The sequence below is a fragment of the Ammospiza caudacuta genome, chromosome 2 (assembly GCF_027887145.1).
Source record: "Ammospiza caudacuta isolate bAmmCau1 chromosome 2, bAmmCau1.pri, whole genome shotgun sequence".
Lineage (NCBI taxonomy): Eukaryota > Metazoa > Chordata > Aves > Passeriformes > Passerellidae > Ammospiza > Ammospiza caudacuta.
In genome coordinates, this window is record NC_080594.1 from 14,942,071 (window position 1) to 14,965,233 (window position 23,163).

At 40.0% G+C, this 23,163-nt stretch overlaps 1 protein-coding gene across 1 annotated transcript; it reads right to left on the reverse strand.

Annotated features, from left to right (window-relative positions):
- Positions 1-385: 385 nt before the first annotated feature.
- Positions 386-11,413, reverse strand: MRPL39 (mitochondrial ribosomal protein L39). The gene is made up of 10 exons (XM_058799923.1): positions 11,344-11,413; positions 9,934-10,140; positions 9,572-9,711; positions 8,828-8,927; positions 7,482-7,549; positions 6,084-6,196; positions 4,500-4,565; positions 3,139-3,292; positions 2,135-2,182; positions 386-1,463 (listed from the first exon to the last, which is right to left on the reverse strand). The coding sequence occupies exons 1-10, from the start codon at positions 11,384-11,386 to the stop codon at positions 1,377-1,379; spliced, it is 1,026 nt and encodes a 341-aa protein (XP_058655906.1). The 5' UTR covers positions 11,387-11,413; the 3' UTR covers positions 386-1,376.
- Between the last annotated feature and the right edge of the window lie 11,750 nt (positions 11,414-23,163).

Below are 23,163 nucleotides of genomic sequence, written 5' to 3' on the forward strand. Positions count from 1 at the left end.
GAATTCTGGATACCCAAAATGGCAAGCAGACATCAGGAGTCTTTCTGGGTTGTAATAGAACAAGCTTAAGATTCAAAACAGACCACATGGATTGGATCCCAAAATTCAGATGGCAAAATTTCACCAGTCTTGGGTGAAAAAAACATCCAGAATCCAGATGGCAAAACTTCACCAGTCTTGGGTTAATCAAAGATGGCAAGTACTACATTAAACAACAAACAAAAACCAATCAACCAACCAAGCAAAACTAAAAGAAAACCACAACAAAACCCAAAAAAAAAACCCAACAAAACAGCAAATTTTTGTGTTTCTTAAGACAAAAACAACGCCTGCTTCTTCAGCAGCACCAGAACAACAGGTTCAAAGCCAAAGTACGCTCCAGCAAGTTCAATTTAATGAAAATATACAGAATGTGTAAATGCATGTGTGTGCATTGAAGGTAAAGTGCAAATCAACAATCTTATTTAAAAAAAAATAAGCATCTGATACCATTATAAACAGTCCTCTGCAACATTAAGAAAGAGGAAAAAAACCCCATCCATTTTCCAAGTATCCTGAGAAGACATGGGCTATACCTAAATGTATTTTACTGAACCCTGCTCTCACAAAACAGTGGTGTCAAATGATTAGGAACCATGTGATGCAGTTAATGGTAAAAATAATAATTGGTATGAAATTCAGAGAAAATATCTGCACTCACTTCAAAAAGTAATAAAAATTTCCTCTGGTATAATGAGAGCAGTTCTAATTAGTTAGGGATGAAAATACAAAACATCAGAAAACATCATCTAACAAAACCCCCTTGCAAAATTTAACTGAAGTTACCATGTTTAGATATCAAATGAAGAAAATGCATAATAAATCTCAGTACACTGGAGATCCAAGTAATGAACTAAATTCTTGGCATGATTCTGGAAAATTATCTTTAACAGCACTTGTGCAGCAGAAAGAAATCATTAAACTCCAAGAACTTTCTGTCTTCTACATTCTACTATTTTTGTATTGGCAAAGCAATGGCAATTATACCTTTACATAATTTTAAGGGTATCTTTTTAAGATACTATTTGTCTCAACTTTCAGTTGCCGTAGGCAACAACATATGGATGGACACATGCAATTACTGTTGTCAAGGTAAGGACAGGGGCAACTTGCAAGTTACTGCAGATAAAAAATTAACTTCCCTCCACCCGCCCTTTTTTTCTTTAAGGAAACCTTTAAAGGGGACTGAAACATTTTGTGTATACCGGTGTCTATACTTATCTATGATTTATGTCACAGAATTCAAATTAATTACCCAAGGTATTTTTGTAAGAGGCACAAAACAAGTCATGTAAAAATACACAGTTTATTATGTACATTTAGAGGTTCAACCTAATTTAAACTGATACATGTTTTCCTTCTTCAGTTCCATCTTTTGCCTCAAGACATTGTTCTGCTGTTTCCAAATATTCTTCTTCAGTGACCTGCAGAAAGATATCAATTTTGTTTCAATTTTAAAAATTATTTCACTATCCAGGATTTTCTCCTGAAAATCCTCCCCTCATACTGTCATTGTAACAAGAAAGGACAATCTACAAAGACTATTATCTCCAAAATTAAACGACCTGAAGAACAAGAATATTCAAACTAAGTGCAGGGAAGATGCCATGGGGCAGGCTCAGAATATATCCAAGGCTATCAAGTTTCAGAAGACATGAAGTACTTTTTTATCCGTCTCTTGCCAAACAAGTAAGTAAAATTATTGATTGAAAGGCTCTACAACAGCTGCTCTTTAATTCTTACAAAGACTTCCTACATTTAAATATGTCTTGATAGTGGTTATTTGGTCATATATATTGGTGGGTTATAATATCTTTATATTTACCTTCAGGTATTTTTAATTGGACAAATCATATCAAATAGTATATGTTTTTTAAATGGCACAATGCTTTTTAATAACAGACCTCAGAAACAGTGCTACCACATTCTCTATTAAACAAGCCATTAGATTTCTGATTTCTATTCCCCTGTGAATATTTCCATTCCCAAAGATCTGTTCTTGAGTATACTACCTACCTCTAATCATTCAAAGTGTCCTCTATCAGAGCATACCTTTGTATTTGGTAACCTGTACTTCACCTCTAGTGAGACTTACCAGCCTCTTTGATCTTTCCAGCAGCTTGTGCCACACAGTGTGGTGAGCCTGTGTGAAATGCCATTAAATGATGTTAGCAGAGGTAAAAAATAATCTAATCATAGAATAGATTTGACAAAGGTACAGAAATGACACCACAAAAGCATAATAATGCCCAGTTCAAATGTTCTGTTTTAACAACTTAAAAATTTGGTGTCCAATTTTCCCATATCCATGTGGGAGACTTGAATAAATGTCTGCCCATCACATGCCCCATCCCTGAAGTGTTCATGGCCAGGTTGAATGGAGCTCTGAGCAACCCAGTCCATGGAAGGGGAACTGGAACTGTATGAACCTTAAGATCCCTTCTAACCCAAACCATTTTATGGTTCTATGATTCATCCACTGTGTGGAATCCTTGAGGAATTAACTGCCAAAAAAGGGAATTATGCTGAGGAAGGGAACACAGAGATCAGCTGAGGAACTCTTGAAAACCTTCTCCAACTAAGACAATAGTACATGTGCTAGATAACAAGGTCAAAATCACCTTAGTCAACACAAATGGGAATAAAGACTCCTGCCTCCATCTTCAGTTCTTTATTTAAGCTCATTAGAACTTGGACATTTTTTGTTGTTGCTACTTTTTACTTTGGTGTCATGAAATTCTTCTGCTCTTTTAAGCACTGTCAGTGACCTAGATGTCAGAAGACTGGCATGCACAACTTAGGTAAGCAGAATGAAATATCCATGCAGGAATTATAAAACTGAAACAACACCTTCCATACTGAAAAATAACATCACATGCCCTCTCATGCAAACTTTTCTAGTTCTGACTGCACATCCACAACTGCTTCAGGAAAATGAACCCCAAATATCCAACACAGTAACCATCAGGGGCCCTCCCTTTCTATGGCTCTCAACTATGAATTCCCTTTAGCTACCAACACAGCACCTAACAAAAATGGAAACACAGGTAAAATGCTCTAATTTAAAGAAGGGAAACCCGTGCAAAATGGATCACTTACCTTCAAATGAACTGGCAAGGACACACCCTGGAATCTCCTTATCAATTCAGACTGGTCAGTCTGAAGATTATGGGCTGCTGTTATCTCATACTGGAAACAGAAACTTGTCCTTGGAATATGAGGACCTTCACTGACATCTACAAAGTCACCAAACCTGGGGGGACAAAAAAACCCCAGTTTATATGCCAAATATATTTGGAGCAAAATACAAGGAGATTAGGTTTTATTTTGATTAGCAAACTCCTATCAACAGAAATAAAATCCATACAAAATCCCAAACCAAATCTAAGCAAATCTCCAGCTCAGCATTTTGAAGTTTCCTAAACCAAAAGTACAAGTCACACAATTTCCTTAAATGAACTTAGAAAATTTAAACCTCAAGTCTGGGAAAGGATGTTAGGTTTAAAAAGTCTTTAATGCCATGTTGGCTCTAAAACTGGGATAACTGTCATTCACCAGAAAAAGATTTGTCTCCAAGATCACCTGTTTTCCACAATACAGTGTTTACAACCTGCACAGTTATTTCCCTTTACAGTTCTTGGAAAACTGCAAATCAATTAAGAAAAGAGAGACAGCATAGTACAGCAAAGAAATACTGAGAATGAACCTCTCTCAGAAAGCAATAGGTAAGCCCATTTTCCCCTTTATTGAGCAAATCAGAGTGGGAGGAAGGAAAGAATGACACAACATTGTTCTAAAATTTCAAGAACCACCACTGCAAAGACATCTGTTCCTTTAGATAGATGATGCTCCTTAAGATAGAACAAAAACAAATTAGGAACTCTTTACACATCTACACAACTGAATATCCTACAATAGCCTAAGACAGAGAATGGCCTGAGATGCAGGCAATTAACCTGCCTCCAGACTAAGAACTCTGTACCTTACACTGTATCCCCATGATGCTGTTCTATTCTCATCTCCACCACTATAAAGAAGTAGATTGCAAGTTAGGAAGATCTTGACAACTTTGAAAGAAAAATCCATTATACAATGCTAACTCTTGTTTTCAAACCAGTATTTGGTTTGTATTTTATTCAGCATCTCAAGCTCTAGAGATTTATTTAGTTTTCAAGTATAAGCACAGAAAACAGTAAGACTTCTCTGGCACTTGGCGCCCTTAACATAACAAGAAATAGAAACGTAGTATCACAAAGTATCACAAAATAATGGTTACATTAAAAAAAACAAGCAAACAAACCACACCAACTTAAGATAGACCACAGACAGTAATGAATACAAGTGATCTTTAAATTTAAAACCATCCCAAGTAACTTGCTCTTCTCACTTGCAGAGAGTACCTGCAATATACTCAAATGTTCCAGCAAATCATTACAGAATGGGAGTTCAGTTTTGCTTACCTATGCAATGGTACAATTCCTTCCATATTCTGAGCAGCTTTTCTTTCTATCATCTCCATTTTGTATCTGGACAAGAAAAAAAATTATTTTAAAAATCCTCACTTTTAACACTTTGCTCTTATAAGAGCACTTCAGAAACTAGTTTAATTCATTTAAAATTCCTAAAAATCATGCTTGTATTTATGTGAGCTTTGAGACTGGTTTAAATTCCTAATGAGAACACATATTGACATGCTTTCATTAACAGACCTGTTAGTTAACCTCAGTTCATGGAAAAATTACAGAGATTTTACTGAGCACTACTGAAAGGCACCCCAAAAATAGTGCAATCATCAGGCACTGCCAACATGGGATCCTGAGACAGGATGTTTGGGACTGGTTTAATGCTGGGAGGTGGTTCAAACTGGACACTAGGAAGCATTTCCTTAGGAGATAAGTGTTCAAACACTGAACAGGCTTCTTGGAGAGGTGGTCAGTGCCCCAAGCCTGTCACTGATTAAGGAGCATCTGGGCAATGCCTTTAATAACTTGGTGTAACTTGTCAGCCCCACATGAGTCAGGCAGCTGAACCAGGGGGTTGTTTTGAGTCCCTTCCTATTGAAACATCTATTCCAGTCTATTCTGTGCATATTTTATAGGAGGGCCATGCTCCCACAGCAGTTTTATTCAGAAAGATACAATGGACCTACTACTACAAATAAGAGATTTCAGGTCACCTGTAAGAAAACACCATGACACCACTTAAACTGACTTAATGCAATGTGCAGCCCTTAATAGCTGGTTGCCTGCAATACAGGGTAGTGTTCTCTGGGCTTTCTATACACAAAATCTAAAGAGACCATCAAAAGTCAGCTCCCACCTGCTGTCAGTGCAGCCAACAAAGTGGAGATGATGATCCATATGTCACATTAAAATAACCTTCAGCATTAAGCTAAAAAAATTGCTGTTTTGCAACTTTAGCTTCATTGTAGTTTAAGTTTGGTTCACAAAATGATAAATTATTTCTCATTTTCCCCTACATGTCTCCAACGACCAAAAAGCTGAGGTATTTTTTTCAGCAAAGAAGATGGGAGGTTTTGAACAAACCTTTTTTGTATAGCACAGACCCATTTTTACCCATTTTATTGGGTAAAATACCCAAGTATTTTACCCATTTTCCCCTGCACAATTCAAAAACTGCATTTCATGAAATCTTCATTTGAAGATAACAGGACATGAAAAATATACATTTCTTTAAATATGGAAGCCTTGCAGAAAAAGCCACCATGTCAAGGCTAAGCACCAGAGTTTCAATTTAATAGTAGTGGAATCTTAAAGCTCACTAGTGAACAAAAGAAGTCTCAGTCTTTTCTCACAAAACTATGTCCAGTGAAGGTGCCTGGTGCTGGCCTCTGAAGACAACAACAAGAACTAAGTAAATTGGTGTGAGTAAGTTGGTGGGAAGGGAATGGAGGCAGGCTCATTCAGAGCAGTGGGAGAAGTACCTTCTTATTTCACATCTTATTTTAGATTTAAAAAACCAAGCAGAGATTTGACTTGATTTCTAATTGCCTCTTCGAAAGAAAGGAAAATTCAGACACTCACTTATTGTGCTGAAACATTTCACGTGCTACTTTTGCTTCAACATGCAGAGTTTCAAAGGGCAGGTCTTGATAGATTAGTTTTTTGGCATCCCTTGTAAAAGAACAGAAGTTGTCCTAATAAAAGAACAGAAAAACTGTAACCACCTTTTCACAGCTGTAGTAAACAGATAAAGCACAACAAACACTAAATATCAGTCAAAGCAACAAAGATCATTTACTATGAAACCTAAATACAGCAATTTTACTGTAGGAGTGTCTTATTATTATCATAATAGCACTACAGATCATCACTGTTTTAATGCACAGACTCAATGTCCAATCATTTCAATGAGAAATAGGCATTTTTCCATCAAAAACAATATATATTAATTAAACTGCCCATGTAGGCAGTAGGTAGTTTTGATAGTAGGTTTTCCCTACATGGTACTACACACACAGTCTTGCTACTGCTGAATACTCATCTATAACTCTTGTTTCCCAGAGTACAGTCTTCACTTATAAATAAGCTCTATTATGATAGATCAAAGTGAAAAAAATGTACTGAATATTTATTAAATAAAAATTTGTAACATTGGACCAGAATCTGTAGTTCTGTGTAATTCAGATTTAGTCATAAATAAGAAATTGTTATGAGGTGGAATTACATTTAAAATGTCATGTAGAAAATATTTCTAACTAAATTACTTCAGCCACAAGATCATATTGAACAAAAATTCTGCATTGTACCAATATTGCTTTGCTAGCCATACACCCCTCAGCTGGTTTTTGGGCACAAGAACAAGAATGGGCCCCAGATGGGTAAAACATTTGTGATCACAAATGGTTCTGAGATTTAGAGCATTCAGATTATTAGATTTACTGCAGAGCATGAAACATAAGCAAGCCATTAAGGAAAGCTGCAGCTGAATGTGCTCACAGATTTTATTCAACAGCAAGCTGATTCTGCTGTAAACCACCAGAAAATATGCCTTATACACACTTTTATTTTCAGAAACTCTACTCACACAAAGACTGTGGCTGCATTTACATTACCAGGCAAGAGCAGCTGAGCAGGAACAGATCAGTACAGTAACAAATATGGCACTGAGGTCCCAATGGCCCCATCAACTGTTTCTGAACTTGTACTTCAGACTAGAATTTTCTCTAGCTCCACAGACCTAAAGCCTGAAAGCGTGTGGAAGACAGCATAAAGTTTATTTTTGTCTGAAAGGAAATTGAGAGCACTCTGCCATAGCACCAGTGTGTGGTAAATGCAGAGATCAGCTCCCAAAGACTACTCCAAATGTGCACTAACAAAAAGGGAAAAAAAGCTCTGCCTCTTCTCCCCTATCAAAAAACAACAACTGGACAAGGACACAAGCTCTGGAACTTTTGGGGTTTATGCCTGAAAAGTGCTTACGTTTGTTGGTTTCCAGTCATTCAGTTTATTGTCCAAAACCACATCATAACAGAAGGCTCCAGAGATCACTGCAATTCCAATCCAAAGACAAAAATATTCATGTTTGTAACAAAGTATGCATTTTACAATCATACCATTTTCTTACAACAAAATAAATTAGAAGAAAAACAGAATTACTTCTAGAAATTCATCACAAAAGTTTTCATCTGTGATTATACTATGAAATGACAGATTAACTTGTGTTGTTTTAGTTTCATTTCACTGAATGAGAAAGTAATTTGAAAGGAATTTTAATGCAACGTCAGTATAACAGAATCCAAATAAAAACAGGAAAAAATAAACTGCTTCACAAAACTGCATCTAACACTGCAGAAAAAAAACCAAAACCACTCACTTTAAAAATACTTCACCGTTTTTCCATTGTATGCCTCACACAATAAATGTGAGCTATTAAATTATAAAGAAGAATTTTTTGCATAGAGAAATCATACAATATTAGAGCTGTTTATCCATTACACAAGCAATGCACAAATTTCTGGCACAGGCAACACAAATTTATCTAACAGTTGTCAGAACACTCTTTTGTGTATATTGAGTTATGGCCTTTTAGAAATCAAATCTATAAAACCAGTAAGATCACACTATTTCTATACATGCAGTATAATGATATAGCTGAGTATATCCAAGATTATTCCAAATTCTGGTAGAACTGAAATATTTACCTGTACTTACCAATCACAAAAAATGCTAAAATTGCTAAAAAGAGAAGCAGTTATAGCACCCTACATAACCAGCAACCAACCTTCTCATATATTAAATGCATTATTATGCAGGTTTTGTTATTGAAACAACCACTTCTATTGTGCATTTTCTCACTTTTCTAAATCTTAAATCAGGTCATGGATGAGCAGAAGTTGTTACTAAGCTTGTTTGTACCTCAGTAATCTTCCAATTTGGTGTAGACATTGTCATTTTTAGAAACTCAAGTGATGGACAAGGTTATGCAGTTATTAGAGCAAATTCCACAGAATTTGTCTCATTTGATGTCTCATCACATCTAGAAACTTTGCTCAAGTCACTTCACAATACAGAGGTTTAGTTACTAATTTCAGCCAGGAAATCCTAAGTGGAAACACAGTGGCCACACAGACCTATTTTCTGAACATTGATAACAACATTGTTTCCAAGTGTTGTTATTATAAATTAAAGGCAACTACAACAGCATGTAATACACATATCAATGCTAAGTACCATCAATCATTGGAAATAATTTTTTTCTAAGTTTGGTTCTTAAACACTCACTTGAGAAGCAGCATAAGACAATCAATATAAAACACTTTTATCACCTGGCACTTCTGGAGCTTTAACTAGGTTGACTGAGTATTCATCCTTGAATGCTCTCTTTAGCACACAGCCCATGATCATGGCACAGGAACGCCAATATGCCTGCAAAGAGAATTTCAGAACAGGAGTTTAATGCCTAGAAGCTAATTATTCAAAAAAAAAATCACCCAAAACTTAACTGGATGATGCACAAATCTAGCTGCCAAGCCAAGCATTCCACCCCTGAAGTGTTCAAGGCCAGGTTGGACAGGGCTATGAGCGACCTGGTCTAGTGGAAGGCATCCCTGCCCATAGCAGGGAGTGGAACTGGATGAGCTTCTAACGTCCCTTCCAACCCAAGCTTTTCCATGATTCTATGATTACTTTCTTTAACATTTAAACTTCTGTTCAGAGATGATTCTCCAAACAGAATCTAATTTTTTAAAAAAACCTGCAATTAGAATGCAAGCCAGACGTAACCCTGGAGACATTTAAATCTGAAATCCCTGAATAATACAAGAGTTGAAAGGAAAGCCAACAATTCACCTAGCCCACACACTAGTCCAGCCAATGATAACCATGGTGCACCCACCATTAAAAAGACATTAAAAATGTCTGAACTTTAATGACAACAAAGTTCAAGAAAGCAGACAAGCGTGGAACTGAAAGGTGCACACAGAATCATGGAGTCATAATTAGGGCCACCTGCAATGAGACAAGGTACAGAGAACCAGGGTCACCTACAATGGAACAAAATAATAACTTACCTTGTTTACTTCCTCTGGATCTTCATCTTTGAAGGTAAGGAACTGAATTTCACATGATTTGGTCAGGGGTCTGTACATGTCCCAGACTTCGCCATCCACAAAAGCCAGAACAGAGTTCTTGCAATGCCATTCACTTAAATCTAAAAAAAAATTAAAAACCCTAAAGTATTAGTTAGTTATTAACCATATTTTTCAGGATCAGCAGTTCAGACTGCTGCATTTCTAACAACTGCAAGTTTCATATTTGGAAATGACCTGGAAGGATGAACTGTGAAATAAACCTCCAAAAATTAACTGTTTCTATTTCAACTAGCAGCACTACGTTCAGCACGAGAGGCTAATTCAGAAGTGCATCCACTTACGCATGGCACAGTTGTAGGGTGTGGACAGAGCCTTGTTCATGACAAACACAGTGCCAGGGTGTGGCTTCCCCGTGTATTTCACTTCAATCTTCTCAATCCGTGGGTGAAGGGACAATTGTCTCTCCTTCTCTTTGGTGAAGAGCTCATTTCGCATCCGAACCACCTCATCGGATGTCAGCCGAGAGACGGCCGGTGTGGAGATGTACCCTGGGCACAGGAGAGACACTGAGTAAGCAATAATCCCACAGCAAGCAGAGTGTGAGTCCAGCAGAGCATCCCTGTAATGAGGAAAGCCTGAGGGAACTGGGGCTGTTCAGCCTTGAGAAGGGATGAGTGAGAGGGAACCTCATCGGTGCCTGCAGGGAGGGGTCAGAGCAGGGACCAGGCTCTGCTCAGTGGTGCCCAGCAATGGGGCAAGAGGCCACAGTCAGAAAGAGATGCACAGAAGTTCCACATGAACATTAAGAACTTTCCTGTCCAGATCAAGCACTGGAACAGACTGCCCAGAGAGGAGTCTCCCTAACTGGAGATATTTCAGAACCACCTGGACGCAATCCTGTACCATGTACTCTGGGATGATCCTGCTTGAGCAGAGAGGTTGGACCAGATGACCCACTGTAGTCCATTCCAGTCTCAACCATTCTGTAACCCATTCTGAGTTTTCAAAGCCTCTTTATAAGGTTTTGGTTTCTACAACACTACTGATTACCCACCTGTCTGTCTCAACATGTACAAGGTAGCACTTTTGCAGCTCCAGCATGCTGGGACCCTGCACTGCCTGCCCAAAATCACAACAGGAAACTCTGAGGCAACAACAGGGGTCAAAAAGATGATGAGGGGGTCTCAGGCATCTCTCTTGTGAGGAGGCACTGCAGGATCTGGGCCTGTTTGGTTTGGAGAGGAGAAGACTGAAAGGGAATCTCATTAATGCACATAAATATCTCAAAGGTGGGTGCCAAGAGTTTGGTGCCAGACTCCTTTCAGTGGTGACCAGCAATAAGACGACAAATAATGGCCATAAACTAAAACACAAGAAGTTTCACTGCAACACGAGGAAGGAATTCTTTCCATGGAGAGGGGCAGAGCACTGGAATAAGCTGCCCTGGGAGGGTGTGGAGTATCTCCCTGGGGACATTCCAAATCCACCTGGACACGTTCCTGTGTCACTTGCTCGTGGAGCGGTGTGGATGATCTCCAAAAGTCCCCTCCAGCCCTAACTACCCTGGGTTGTTGATCCTATGCAAAGGTTAATGTCGCTCCCTGGCTGCAAAGGCCCTTCCCTCAGACATGCCAACTCCCCAGCGGCCTAAAAAGGCCCCCTCAGCCCCTGAAAGCATGGCCGCAGAACGAGCCCGAGCTCGGCCTGCCTCCCTCCGGCACTCCCGGTTCCCGGCTCCGTGCTGCACTCACGTTTCGCGGCCCGCAGCCCGCGGGCGGCCCACGGCGCGGCCATGCTCCCGCAGCAGCCCCGGTGCCTCCTGCCCGGGCTCCGGCAGCAACAGCGGCCGCAGCCGCGCCGTTCCGCCGCTGTGCCGCCCGCGGCCGCCGGGAGGCGAGAGCCTCCTGGGCCCGGTGCCGCCGCCACAACTCCGAGCCACAGAGTGTATTGGGGCTTGGAAGGGACCCGCAGCGGTCGTCGGACAGTCTCATCCCGGTAGGTGAGAAGATGGCCCTGGCCTGGCCATTGGGAGCCCAGAGCCCCCCGTGTGCTGGGCTCACCCAGAGCCCGTGGGCAGCAGGGCAGGGAGGGGATTCTGCCCCTCTGCCCCCTGTGCTGAGAGCCCACCTGCAGGGCTGCATCCAGCTCTGGGCTCCCAGCACAGCAAGGACAGGGACCTGCTGCAGCCAGCCCAGAGCAGGCACCGAGGGCATCAGAGGGATGGAGCAGCTCTGCTGGGAGGAAAGGCTGGGAGAGCTGGGACTGTTCAGCCTGGAACAGAGAAAGCTTTAGGGTGTCCTAGTTGTGGCCTTCCAGCACCTGAAAAAAACTTACAGAAAAGAGAGGCAAGACTGTTTACCAGAGCTTGTAGTGACAGAATGTGAAAAATGCATGTATTTTATGATTGGCTTTTCGCAAATATTAAAATGAATATGTGTTGTGTTAGAAAGTAGTGTTGTATTAATTCTCTTAAGTACTGTGTTAAATATAGTTTTAGGTTATAAAAATTGTTAAAATAGAAACTATGCTATGTAAGATACTTTTTTGTAAAAGGCTCAAAGCGAGATAGCAGCCACAGGACTTGGCAGCCACCTAAATCTTTCAGAGAAAAAGAATTTATTGCCCTCTTATCAGAAGAAACGAACTTCTTCCCACCTCGAAGGCGCTGTTAAGATGCGGAGGAAGAAGCTGACACTGACCAGACAGAATCCTATATTTGAATGGAATTTATGCATCATGTATGAGGTGTATGAATATGCAACAGGCTATTCTTTTTAAGGGTTAATCCTCTGTTAACGTGTGTCTTTTTTCAGGCTTGTGCTGCCCAGAAAAAGGTACCCGGACATCCGTAACTCTTTGTATTTGTTGTCTCATATTGTCCTAATTCAAATTGTCCAAATTATTATTACTCTAATTGTATTACTATTTTTATAACCATTTTATTACTATTAAACTTTTAAAGTTTTAAAAACAAGTGATTGGCGTTTTTAAAACAGAAGAAGGAAAAATGGCCTGAATTGAAAGAGAGTAGGTTTAGATTAGATATAAGGAAAACATTCTTCCCTGTGAGGGTGGTGAGGCCCTGGCACAGGTTGCTCAGAGCAGCTGTGGCTGCCTCCTCCCTGGAATGGTTCATAGCCAGGTTGGATGGGGCTTGGAGCAACCTGGTCGAGTGAATGGTGTCCCTGCCCATGGCAAGGGGTTGAAACCAGATGACCTTCAAGGTCCTTTCCAACCCAAACCATTCTGTGAATCTATGACTCTGATTGCAGTCCAGCTCCTGGCCCTGCACAGGACAACCCCAAAAATCTCATCACCATGTGCCTGAAACAGAGCTTGTGGAGTCACACCATGTTTACCCAGAGAAATTCTGGAGTCTCCCTCACTGGAGATATTCCACAACCGTCTGGACATAATCCTGTGCCATGTGCTCTGGGGTGACCCTGCTTAAGCAGGGAGGTTGGACCAGGGAGCGTCTCCCAATTCCATTCTGTGATTCTGAGAGCATTGTCCAAACACTGTGTGAGCTCTGACAGTCTTGGTGCTGCTTCCAGTGTCCTGGAGAGTAGTTCTGAGCATTACTCTAGGCAGGAACATCATCCCAGGATGTTGTGCCTCCACCACTGCCCACCTGCACTGGGTTTGCATGGCTAGGCTTTGGGAAGATGTGGCAGTTTCAGTTTGAAACCAGGCTGCAACATCAATTTTGTGTAGTGGTTTAGGTTTGTTAATTTGAGATTTTTCGGCCAATGCACTAATTAGTGTGGTGGCTTCAGTGCTGGCCAATCACTAATGTACTCACTAGAATGTACTTACTCATCTTCTGTGAGGTAGGATTAGAAGAAAGGCAAAGCAGGCCCAAAACTTTAGAGGGTATAAAGAAAAATTTATTAATAGTAACTAAAAGAAAAAGTAATAAGAATAAGAATCAGAACAAAAGCTTCAGGACACTTCTCCTCCCCCTACAACCTTTTCTTTCCCACAACGTAAAGAGACAAACTTAAAATTTTCAGTCAGTTTGCCACCTCTAGAATAGTCTTTCTTCGGTTCATTTAGGTAGAGAAGTCCCTCATGTTAATGTTATGGAGCCTTCTCCACAAGAAAACAGTTCTCTCATGGCTCTCCATTTCTATGAATAGCAGTTGCCCAAGGAAATCTGCAATCGTGGAATTGCTCCCATGTTCCACAAGTTTTTCCTACAGCTGTGTTTGTGGGCCATTTCAACTTATGGGGTACTGATTTAAAGATGAGCTGTTCAAATGAAAAGGTTCTTCTCATTGTCTATCTCTGAAACCATCTTCATCTCTAGGAACAGAGATCTTCTTCTCTCCCTGGGGGTACAGGATCTTCATCACTCTTCTCTCTTTCTATGTTCAAATTTCTTACAGCATCACAGCTACTTTAACATCTACTTACTTTAGCATGGGGGCCTTTGCTTGATATATACAATTTGAACATTTTCATCTCCCCATACCTTCATGCATTATAGTGAAAAAAAGAGTCCTTCTCCATAGCTTTACAAGAAGATTTCAGCTTAAAAGATTGAATGCCAGTAGAAACTAGCTGCTACCCAAGTAGGAAAACCATGGTTCACATAAAAAAAATAAATTTATGAGATAACTGAAGAGTTCATTTTGGTGCTTTACAGTTAGCTGATCATGGTCTTCATTGCAATCCTCAGCTGGCAATGATATAAGTAGCCATCATGAAACCAATGTCAGACAGTGGCACTGAATTAGTGTCATTAAGAGCTAAAGAATGTAATTAAACTCAGCATTAAAAAAATAAAAGACATGGCATTTTCCACTGTGGAAACACATCTGTGGAGCAGTGGGACAGCTGGGTCCCCTTGGTTTGGTGCGGGACACTGGCTTCCCTCTTTACCTGGGCTCTCATCCATAAAAAAAGGGGTGTGAGTAAGGTTGCTATTTGTGCCTTTGGTTACATTATTTGATAGGTTAAGAATTTCAGCAACTCAATCATCCTACTTCTTCATTTTTAAAATTAGTTAAATAAAAGTTACATAGAATGATGCCAATATTTGCATAATTACAGCTCAACTACACCATTTCTCCTGTTAACTCAAGGAATCAGTTGCAGTGAATGATCACATGACAAATAATTTTGGTTTAAATGGTTAAAAAGCCATAAGCAAAACAAGGTTACTAGAGTAGGGTATAAAAAGAAGACTTTTATTCTATAAGTAGATAATTCAGAATGTCCAGAGAATGAGAGACAGAAACAACCCTGTTCTGTCACTCTGAGGGAGTATTGAACGACAGGAGTAAAGTCCCACTTAATACTGCACACTTTATTATACATATCTATATTAAACTGGCACTTCCCAATCTCAAAATCTTCTTTTGTACAAGTATTTGCAACTTTTTCTTCAGCTGAATCTTCAGAAAAAAATGATTATAGAATATCTGCTCTGTACTTTTACTTCCTTGATGTAGCTCTGGAAGCACAATGTAGATTTTAAAAAATCTGGAATTGGTAACACACTGAAGACTTTAGAGAGGAGCAAGGTTATCTGCCTTTTGGTAACCCTCAGCCAACAGAATGACAGTGCAAAGCTGTACCACGCAGAGAAAATCAAAGTAACTCCAAAAGTGCTGGGAATTTCACCCAGGGTTCATTGAGAGCAGCTTTGTGTAGAAGGACTTAGGGGTGATGGTTGATGAAAAACTGAACATGAGCCAGCAGTGAGTGCTCATAGCCCAGAAAGCCAATTGTGTCCTGGGCTGCATCCAAAGGAGCCTGGGCAGCCCACCCTCACTGCCTAAAAAAAAACAAAGAAGAGATCACTTAACAGAACTGTCCAAGAATAATTACATTCTACCAGTCTTCATAAAGCCCTTTAACTTCCAGGAGAACCATGTCTATTATTTTATAATGGTCAGAAAATATGAGGTTTCTCTCTGAAGCAACAGGAGCCCTATAATTGCTCTTAGGCCATGGTATGTGACCCAACAGAAGAGTGTAAGCAACAAACCATGACTGTTTATCACCCTCATAGTCCCAGAGCCAGCTTTGAGCTCACTTAAAGATTGCTTCAAAAGTAAAATTGGCTTTAAAATTCCTGAGCCTCCCTTTGCCATTCTTGGCTGTTTCTCACTGCTCATCCTCTAGGTAAACAACTGTAGCCGCACTGTGCAAGGCACTGAATGCAAGGTCGCTGAAGTGATACAATTTGCAGGATGATTACTGCTGAGAGATAATGTTTTATTCATATGATTAACATTATTTCTTATACTAATTTTCATGCACAAGCAAAGTGAGAGCAGTAATCCATAGCCAGAAGCAGCAACAGCCTTGTAAGACAACATGCAGTGTAACTACATCTTAAGAGTGTGTTCTTCATAACCCCATGGAATTATAGAACATGGAATCATTGAAGTTGGAAAAGACCTCCAAGACCATCAAGTCCAATCTTTAACTGAATACCACCACATCTACTAAACTGTATGACAAAGTACCACATCTACTTATTTTCTAAACATTTTCCACCACTTCCCTGGGCAGCCTGTTTCAATGCTTTACAACCCTTTCTGTTACAAATTTTTTCCTAATATCCAACTTGAACCTCCCCTTGCACAGCTTCAGACCATTTTCTCCTGTTCTATCACTTGTTACCTGGGAGTAGAGACCAGCCTGGCTACACCATCCTGGGAGGTAGTTGTGGAGAATAGTAGGATCTCCCCTCAGCCTTCTTTTCTCCAGGCCAAACAACTCCAGGTTCCTCAGCTGCCCTCATCAGACTTGAGCTCTAAATCCTTCCCCAGTTTCATTGCCCTTCTGGACATGGTCCAGCACATCAATGTCCTTCCTGAATTAAGGGGTCCAGAGCTGAACACAGGTTTTGAGACGTGGCCTCACCAGTGCTGAGTGCAGGGAATGGTTCCTGCCCTGGTCCTGCTGGCGATACTTTTTCTGACACAAGCCTTTGGCTTTCTTGGCCACCAGAGCATGTACTGGCTCATGTTCAGCTGCTGTAACCAGCACCCCCAGGTCCTTTTCCTGCTCTCCAGCCACTCTGCCCTAGCCTGTCCTGCAGGGGGTTGTTGTGGCCTAAGGGCAGGACCTGGTAATTGGCTTGGTTGAACCTCAGACCACTGGCCTCAGCCCATTGATCCAGCCTGTCCTGCTTCCTCTTGCAGACCCTTCCTGCCCTCCAGCAGATGGACATTCTCACCCAACTTGGTGTTATCTGTAACTGACTGGGGATGCACTCGATCCCCTCGTCCAGGTCATTACAAAGATATGAATCTGGGTTGTCCCCAGTATTGAGCACTGGGGACACCCCTGGTGAGCAGTTGCCAACTGGATTTAACACCACTCACCAGAACTCTGGGCTCTGCCATCCAGGCATTTTTTTACCTAGTGAGCAGTAAAGCATTAGGAACACTGTGGCAAAATGATTCTGAATTCTCCACCAGCAGCATTGTGACTAAAGCATTGTTCACTGTTCCTTAGGCTGAACTGTGTCCAACAGTGCCATCCTATGTGATGATCATTTTTGGAAATGTACCTTTAATTGCTACTGAGCTGCCTACTCAGTGGCAGTAATCTTGCAAGTTCAGTTAAAAAAAAAAAAAAAAAAAAAAAAAAAAAAAAAAAAAGAAAGAAAGAAAGAAAAAGGCATTGATTCTGTACTTTGCAAGTCCAAGATAACATCATACAAGACATTCCAGAAAATGAAGGTGGGCTGTAGGGGGTTTCACTGAAAAACACTACTGAGAACAAGTAATTTGTATTGCTCTTTACTTCTTCTGCCCTCACATTTTGTGGCCTTCTTGGCTGAAGTTTGGCAGTCCCACTAGGTATGAAATATTTTAACAGTCTAATAGCAATGCAGTGTTCTATCACTACTCTAGCCCATTGCATTACAGCCAGGCAGCTAATCCATGGCATACTCTGTCTTTAAACAGCCATCAATTACAGCTTGGAGGAAAAAAAAGTATCATAACATATGAAAATATGTTTTTGATTCTTTTATCAAAAACATACTTGGTCACAGTTTTTAGTTTCAAATTACAAAACAAGCAGATAATGTGTCAGATGTTTTTTTCCCCCAGATGTGAGCTAAAACAATTCACATGAAGCTATAAAAAATAATAAAAAGCCACAGAACTCAAAAGGATACAAGGCCTTCTGTAACCAGGGGAGTGGACATCCATTAAAGAAATTCCCCAGGACATTGTAACAAACCAGGTGTGGTGATAACTAAAATTGCAAAGGAAAAAAAATGTCCCTTAAATTGGAAATATCAGCCTGTCTACACACTTACATATAGCTGCTGATTATTCTTTACAGTAAAAGGCAAGGCTTTCAAGCTGATAGATTCAATGTACTGCAGCTGGCAGTCAAAGCTGCACAAAAAATTAATAGCACATCAATCAATGGATTTTAAAAAAAAATTGTGATACAGATTGTAAAAAAAGCATATTGGCAATTGAGCTAAATTCAATGGAGTCTGTTTTAGCAGTTTTACAACATAGTTCTCTGTCAACTTGTCCCAAAGCTGTGCCTGGAATCACAAACCAATGGTCCCTTCACAGCTGTATGCTACTGTATTCAGCATTTATTAGAGCAAATATATGTGACAACAACTTAATGTGCTTAGAAAAAAGATGTGTACAGAGATCTTTTGCAGAGGCTATGGCACCAAATCTCAAATGGCACCTCTGACCATCTCAAACATAACATTTCTCTTTTTTAGAAACATGAAAAAATCTGTTTCTTCTTCGTTAAATATGGAAAAATATTCAAAGGTGTCTTCTTGATCAAAGCCTGAACCATGTGAGTTCCAATAACAGTAAGCTCTCAAATCTCCATATAAAGAATGATAGGCATGCTTATGCTTTTTTTTTTCTGTGTCTTTCATTTTCTCCCTTTGTGGCTCCAAATTCTACATCTTCCCCACTGCTACTCTTATCATTATCAGGCACAGTTATTATCAAACTTGCTGGGTTATCTTCTATTATAGATGAACCAAGAGACACTAAAACATTTAAAGAGCAATCATGGTAGGAAAGCACAGGAAGAAAAAGGAAAAGCAGCACAGAACTGCAATCCTTTATGCTTTGACTGGCATTTCAGTCTGCAAACAAGAGAACAGCTACTCCCAGATCATCAGACATCTATACTACCTGCTTATCAACAGGATAAAAATATGTGCTTTCTTACATGGAATGAGGGTTCCATTATTTAATCTACTTAAATTCAGTGAGTAAACTTGAGATATGCCTGAATGTGACTGACTAAGGAAACATTGTCTTTCATGAAATTTTTTCCTAAAGTTATTTTTAATGGTAGTGCAGGGATGAACATTCATTATCTCTGCTGCAACTATCTTCTAGTCTGGCATATGCAAGGCATAACAGGGAAGAGATTCCATAGAAATTAGCATCTTACTCTTCAAGGTGCTAATTAAACAGCCTGTTCTCTTCATGTACTGCACTGCTTTTGCCCCTCTTCTATGCAGGTTTTTGAGAAGAGGAATCAGTGATCTTCCTTGCTAATCTATCTGTGATAGGTGTTTGAGTATCTACATTGCAACAGCTTTGCAACCAAATTTAGCAGTTCTAATTTGTTATACTGATTTTTTGTTGTTGTTATTTTACATCAGAGCTATTCTAGAAATCAGCATGCAAAATATAATCTAGAGAGATTTTGTTCCCCCTGCAAAATAAAATATATTTTGAATGGAGAAATCACCAAAAGGAGGATTCTCTTAATATAATTTGATTTATCTTTATTCATTTTTAGCATCCTACAGCTAGGAAAGATAGAATGTTTCCCAAGTGAAGAGCCAGAGGCTTATGGTCTATCACAGAATTTTTACAAATTATTTTTCAACACAATATTTCTGTTAGGTTAGGAGAAAAGAACTCTTCAACAGTATATCACGGACTGAAGTGGTTCATGCTTTAAACCTTGTTATGAAGGAGTTTTTCCCATTATGGCAAAAACTGTATAAAGAAACTACAACCTCAGAAGCCCATCCCTCCTTGAAGATGCCTGACTGGAACTTGGCGCTGTGAGTTAAGCAGCCCGGATAAGATAAATGCAACATTATGTTCAATCATCTCAAGTCTTCGGGAGAAACAAACAAGGCTGAGGGAGAAGAATGCATCCACAAGAAAGCCAAACCCAGCACAGAACCATCCCTGGCTGGTTTTGGGGTGGGGAGACCACAGCCCTCAGAGGCCAGGTTTGCACAGACTGCCCCCAACCGAGGGGTGAGGAGGAGGTTTCGGATGTGTGGTGTAACCTCTGGTCAGAGGCAGTGAACACCCATCCTCCCTCACACAAACCAGCCCAGCTGTGAAACCCCCAGCCCCACAGGCCACATCCACGGGGCATTCACGTGGGAGGCAGCTGAGGGGGTGCCATAATCCATCAAAGATCCTGAAACTGCATCCCAGAGGCCTGGCACCACAGGAATGCATGGATGCAAAATGATGCAGCAGATCCAGAGTCTGCTGGAAGAGACTGCCTCCTTCCAGGGGAGGTGCCTGGGCATTCTCAGCTGGCCTGGCCTGAGTGTTCATTAATCCATTGGATTCTATGTTTTTCAGGGAGAACCTTCACCACCACGACCAGCTGGAGAGGATCAACAGAACATCATTGGGATTCACAGAGTAGTGATATTTTCTTTGATCTGTCTCTATCACTCTCTTTCTGTCCCCCCACCTCTTTTCTATTTCTTTCTTTCTCTCTCTCCTTCTCTCTCTCTGTCTCTCTCATATTTATAATTAAATAAAATCCATATTATTTACTTTGGCATATGATTTTGTTTGCACCTTAACTCAAGCAGAGGCATCTCTAATAACTCTAAAAATTGGACCGTAACACAGTGATGCTGCAATAATAAAAGAGGTGAACTCATTATTAGAACAGATTATTGTCAGCACTTCACATTTGCAATAGAAAGTTTCATTTAGAAGAGGAAGAATTCCATTACGATGTACAAATGTAGATTTATCTAAAATATTGTCTTATAAAATGAGGGCAGTCTTTCATTTTATTAATTCCTGAGATTGCTACAAAATATCCAAATCTTGAAATCATGTTGCAATTACACTCACTTCTTCAAGGCTTTTCTATACAAAGAACTTGACTAGAAAAGCTATCACAAAATAAGAGAGCTATTCTTGACTCGCATTTTGTGTGCAGATGTTAATTATAGACTATTTTTATTATTCTAAAAAGGAGTGTCTGTGGAAAGTTCTCCAAGAATAACTGTTAAACTGAGCATCTCAAATTCCTCCATTTGGGGCTCTATGTGTGTTATTTAATGAAAACATTTCTACTCCAACTTTAAAAGGTAAAAAATATGGATAGCAGTCTTGAGCCCTTCTAACAAAGTATTTAACAGTATTTTTAAGAATGCAATTGTTGAGCAAAGTACATAGAGAAAAACTGTATATATTAAATGAACTATATGTATTACAACCACTTTTCCAGTAATTCTGTAAATGCCTTCAAAATACTAACTTTTAACTGCTGGTATTTCCTGTAGTTGTAAAAAGCAAGTGGAGAAACCATGATCTAGTCATTGCTGAAATAAAAGAAGGGAATAGAAAGAAAATATGAACTCTACTAGAAACAGTGAGAGAAATGTGGGGGAAACACTAGGAACTTGCTTCAATTGCAAGAGAAATGAAATAGTGAACAGAAGAAAGGAACTTTAGTCTGACCTCATGCTTGTATAAAACCTTTTCTTTTAAATGGATTTACTATAGTATAAGATCTGTGTAAATGAATCACAGAATCGCAGAAAACTTTAGGTTGGAAGGGACCTTGAAGTCCATCTCATTCCACCTCCTGCCTTGGGCAGGGACACCTTCCACTAGACCAGGTCACTCAGAGCCCCATCCAACCTGGCCTTGAACACCTCCAGGGATGAGGCAGCCACAGCTGCTCTGGGCAATCCATGCCATCATGCTCACTGTAAAGAATTTCTTCCATATGTGTAAACCTAAGTTTTCCCTCTTTCAGTTTGAATCCATTATTCTTTGTCCTGTCACTACATTTTCTCATGAAGAGTCCCTCTCCTGCCTCCCTTCAGATACTAGAAAGCTGCTGTGAGTTGTCCATGCAACCTTCTCTTTTCCAGGCTGAAGAGCCCCAAATCTCTTAGCCTGTCTTCATCAGGGAGGTGCTTCAGCCCCCCATCACCTTGGTGGTCTCTGGATGCACTCCAGCAGGTCCCTGTCCTTGCTGTGCTGGGAGCCCAGAGCTGGATGCAGCCCTGCAGGTGGGCTCTCAGCACAGGGGACAGAGGGGCAGAATCCCCTCCCTGCCCTGCTGCCCACGGGGCTCTGGGTGAGCCCAGCACAAGGTGGGGTTTTGGGCTTCCAGCACACATGGCCAGGGCATGTTAGTTCTTCGTCAGCCATCAGTATTAATAACATCCTATCACCTATCCTTTAATTTCATTCCATACTGCCATTTCTTAACATTCCCCACGTTTATAACTTTTCCACCAGACTCTTGCCATATTTAAACGTTATATCAAGACAATATTTCCATCACTGTCTGACTAAATAGCAAAACAGTCCCACTGAAATCAATGAAGCTTTGTACTTGCCTAATGCTATGATGTGCTGGGACACACAAAAAACTTTTCTGTTTTCAGTGGGACAGTTTTGATTTTATTAAATGCATGTCATGATGCTGGTAATATATACTGGACATACATACATACATACATATATATATATGCATGCAGATTTCTTTTAAGAAATATTACTTGTGATCTGTATACATTTTTTCTACGTGAAAAATAAACTAAGAAGATTTTGCCATGAAGAGCATCGTGGCATCCTAATTCCTTGCTCTCCATTAAAATAGCTGTTAGAGATTTTATTTATAAATGATCTTTCTTCATTTTGTTGCCCTCTAACAAAATATAGCCGACATTGCTGTTCTGATTACCAAAAAAAACAAATACTTGTGATACTTTTCTTGTTATAGAACTGCTTTACATCAGTGGTAATGCATTTTTAAGATGTCATTGGAAACTACTCAGAGTATTAACTGTCAAGATGAGTAATTTTCCTTGATTCATAAATTTAAAGAACCATTACACCACATGTATATTTAACAAAAAAACTTTCCTAATCTGGTACAAAATAATAACTTAATAAAAATGTTTTGAAGGTCACTGTGTGACCCATCTCCTGCTCCAGGTGGGATTCTGTCCAATCCAGCTGTACAGAGAGGCACAAGGAGTCACTGTGACTTCTTTCGCCTTAAAACAGCGCCTCGCCTCGCCCTCACATGGCTTTTTTTTTTTTTTTTTTGTTAGCCGGAATATCCAAATGTTTGTTCCGTGATTTCACCCCGTTATCCCTACTTCCTCCTTGGGGGAAGCCGGAATATCCAAATGTTTGTTCCGTGATTTCACCCCGTTATCCTCCTTCCTCCCTGGGGGGGATTTGCCTGAGGGAAACGCACCGACAGGGACAACGCTCTTCTTTGAGAAATTAAATCTTCTCCTAACGAAAAGTTTATTCTGTTGCAACAAATGTCCTTGAGTTTATGAAGATGTCCCCGCTTAA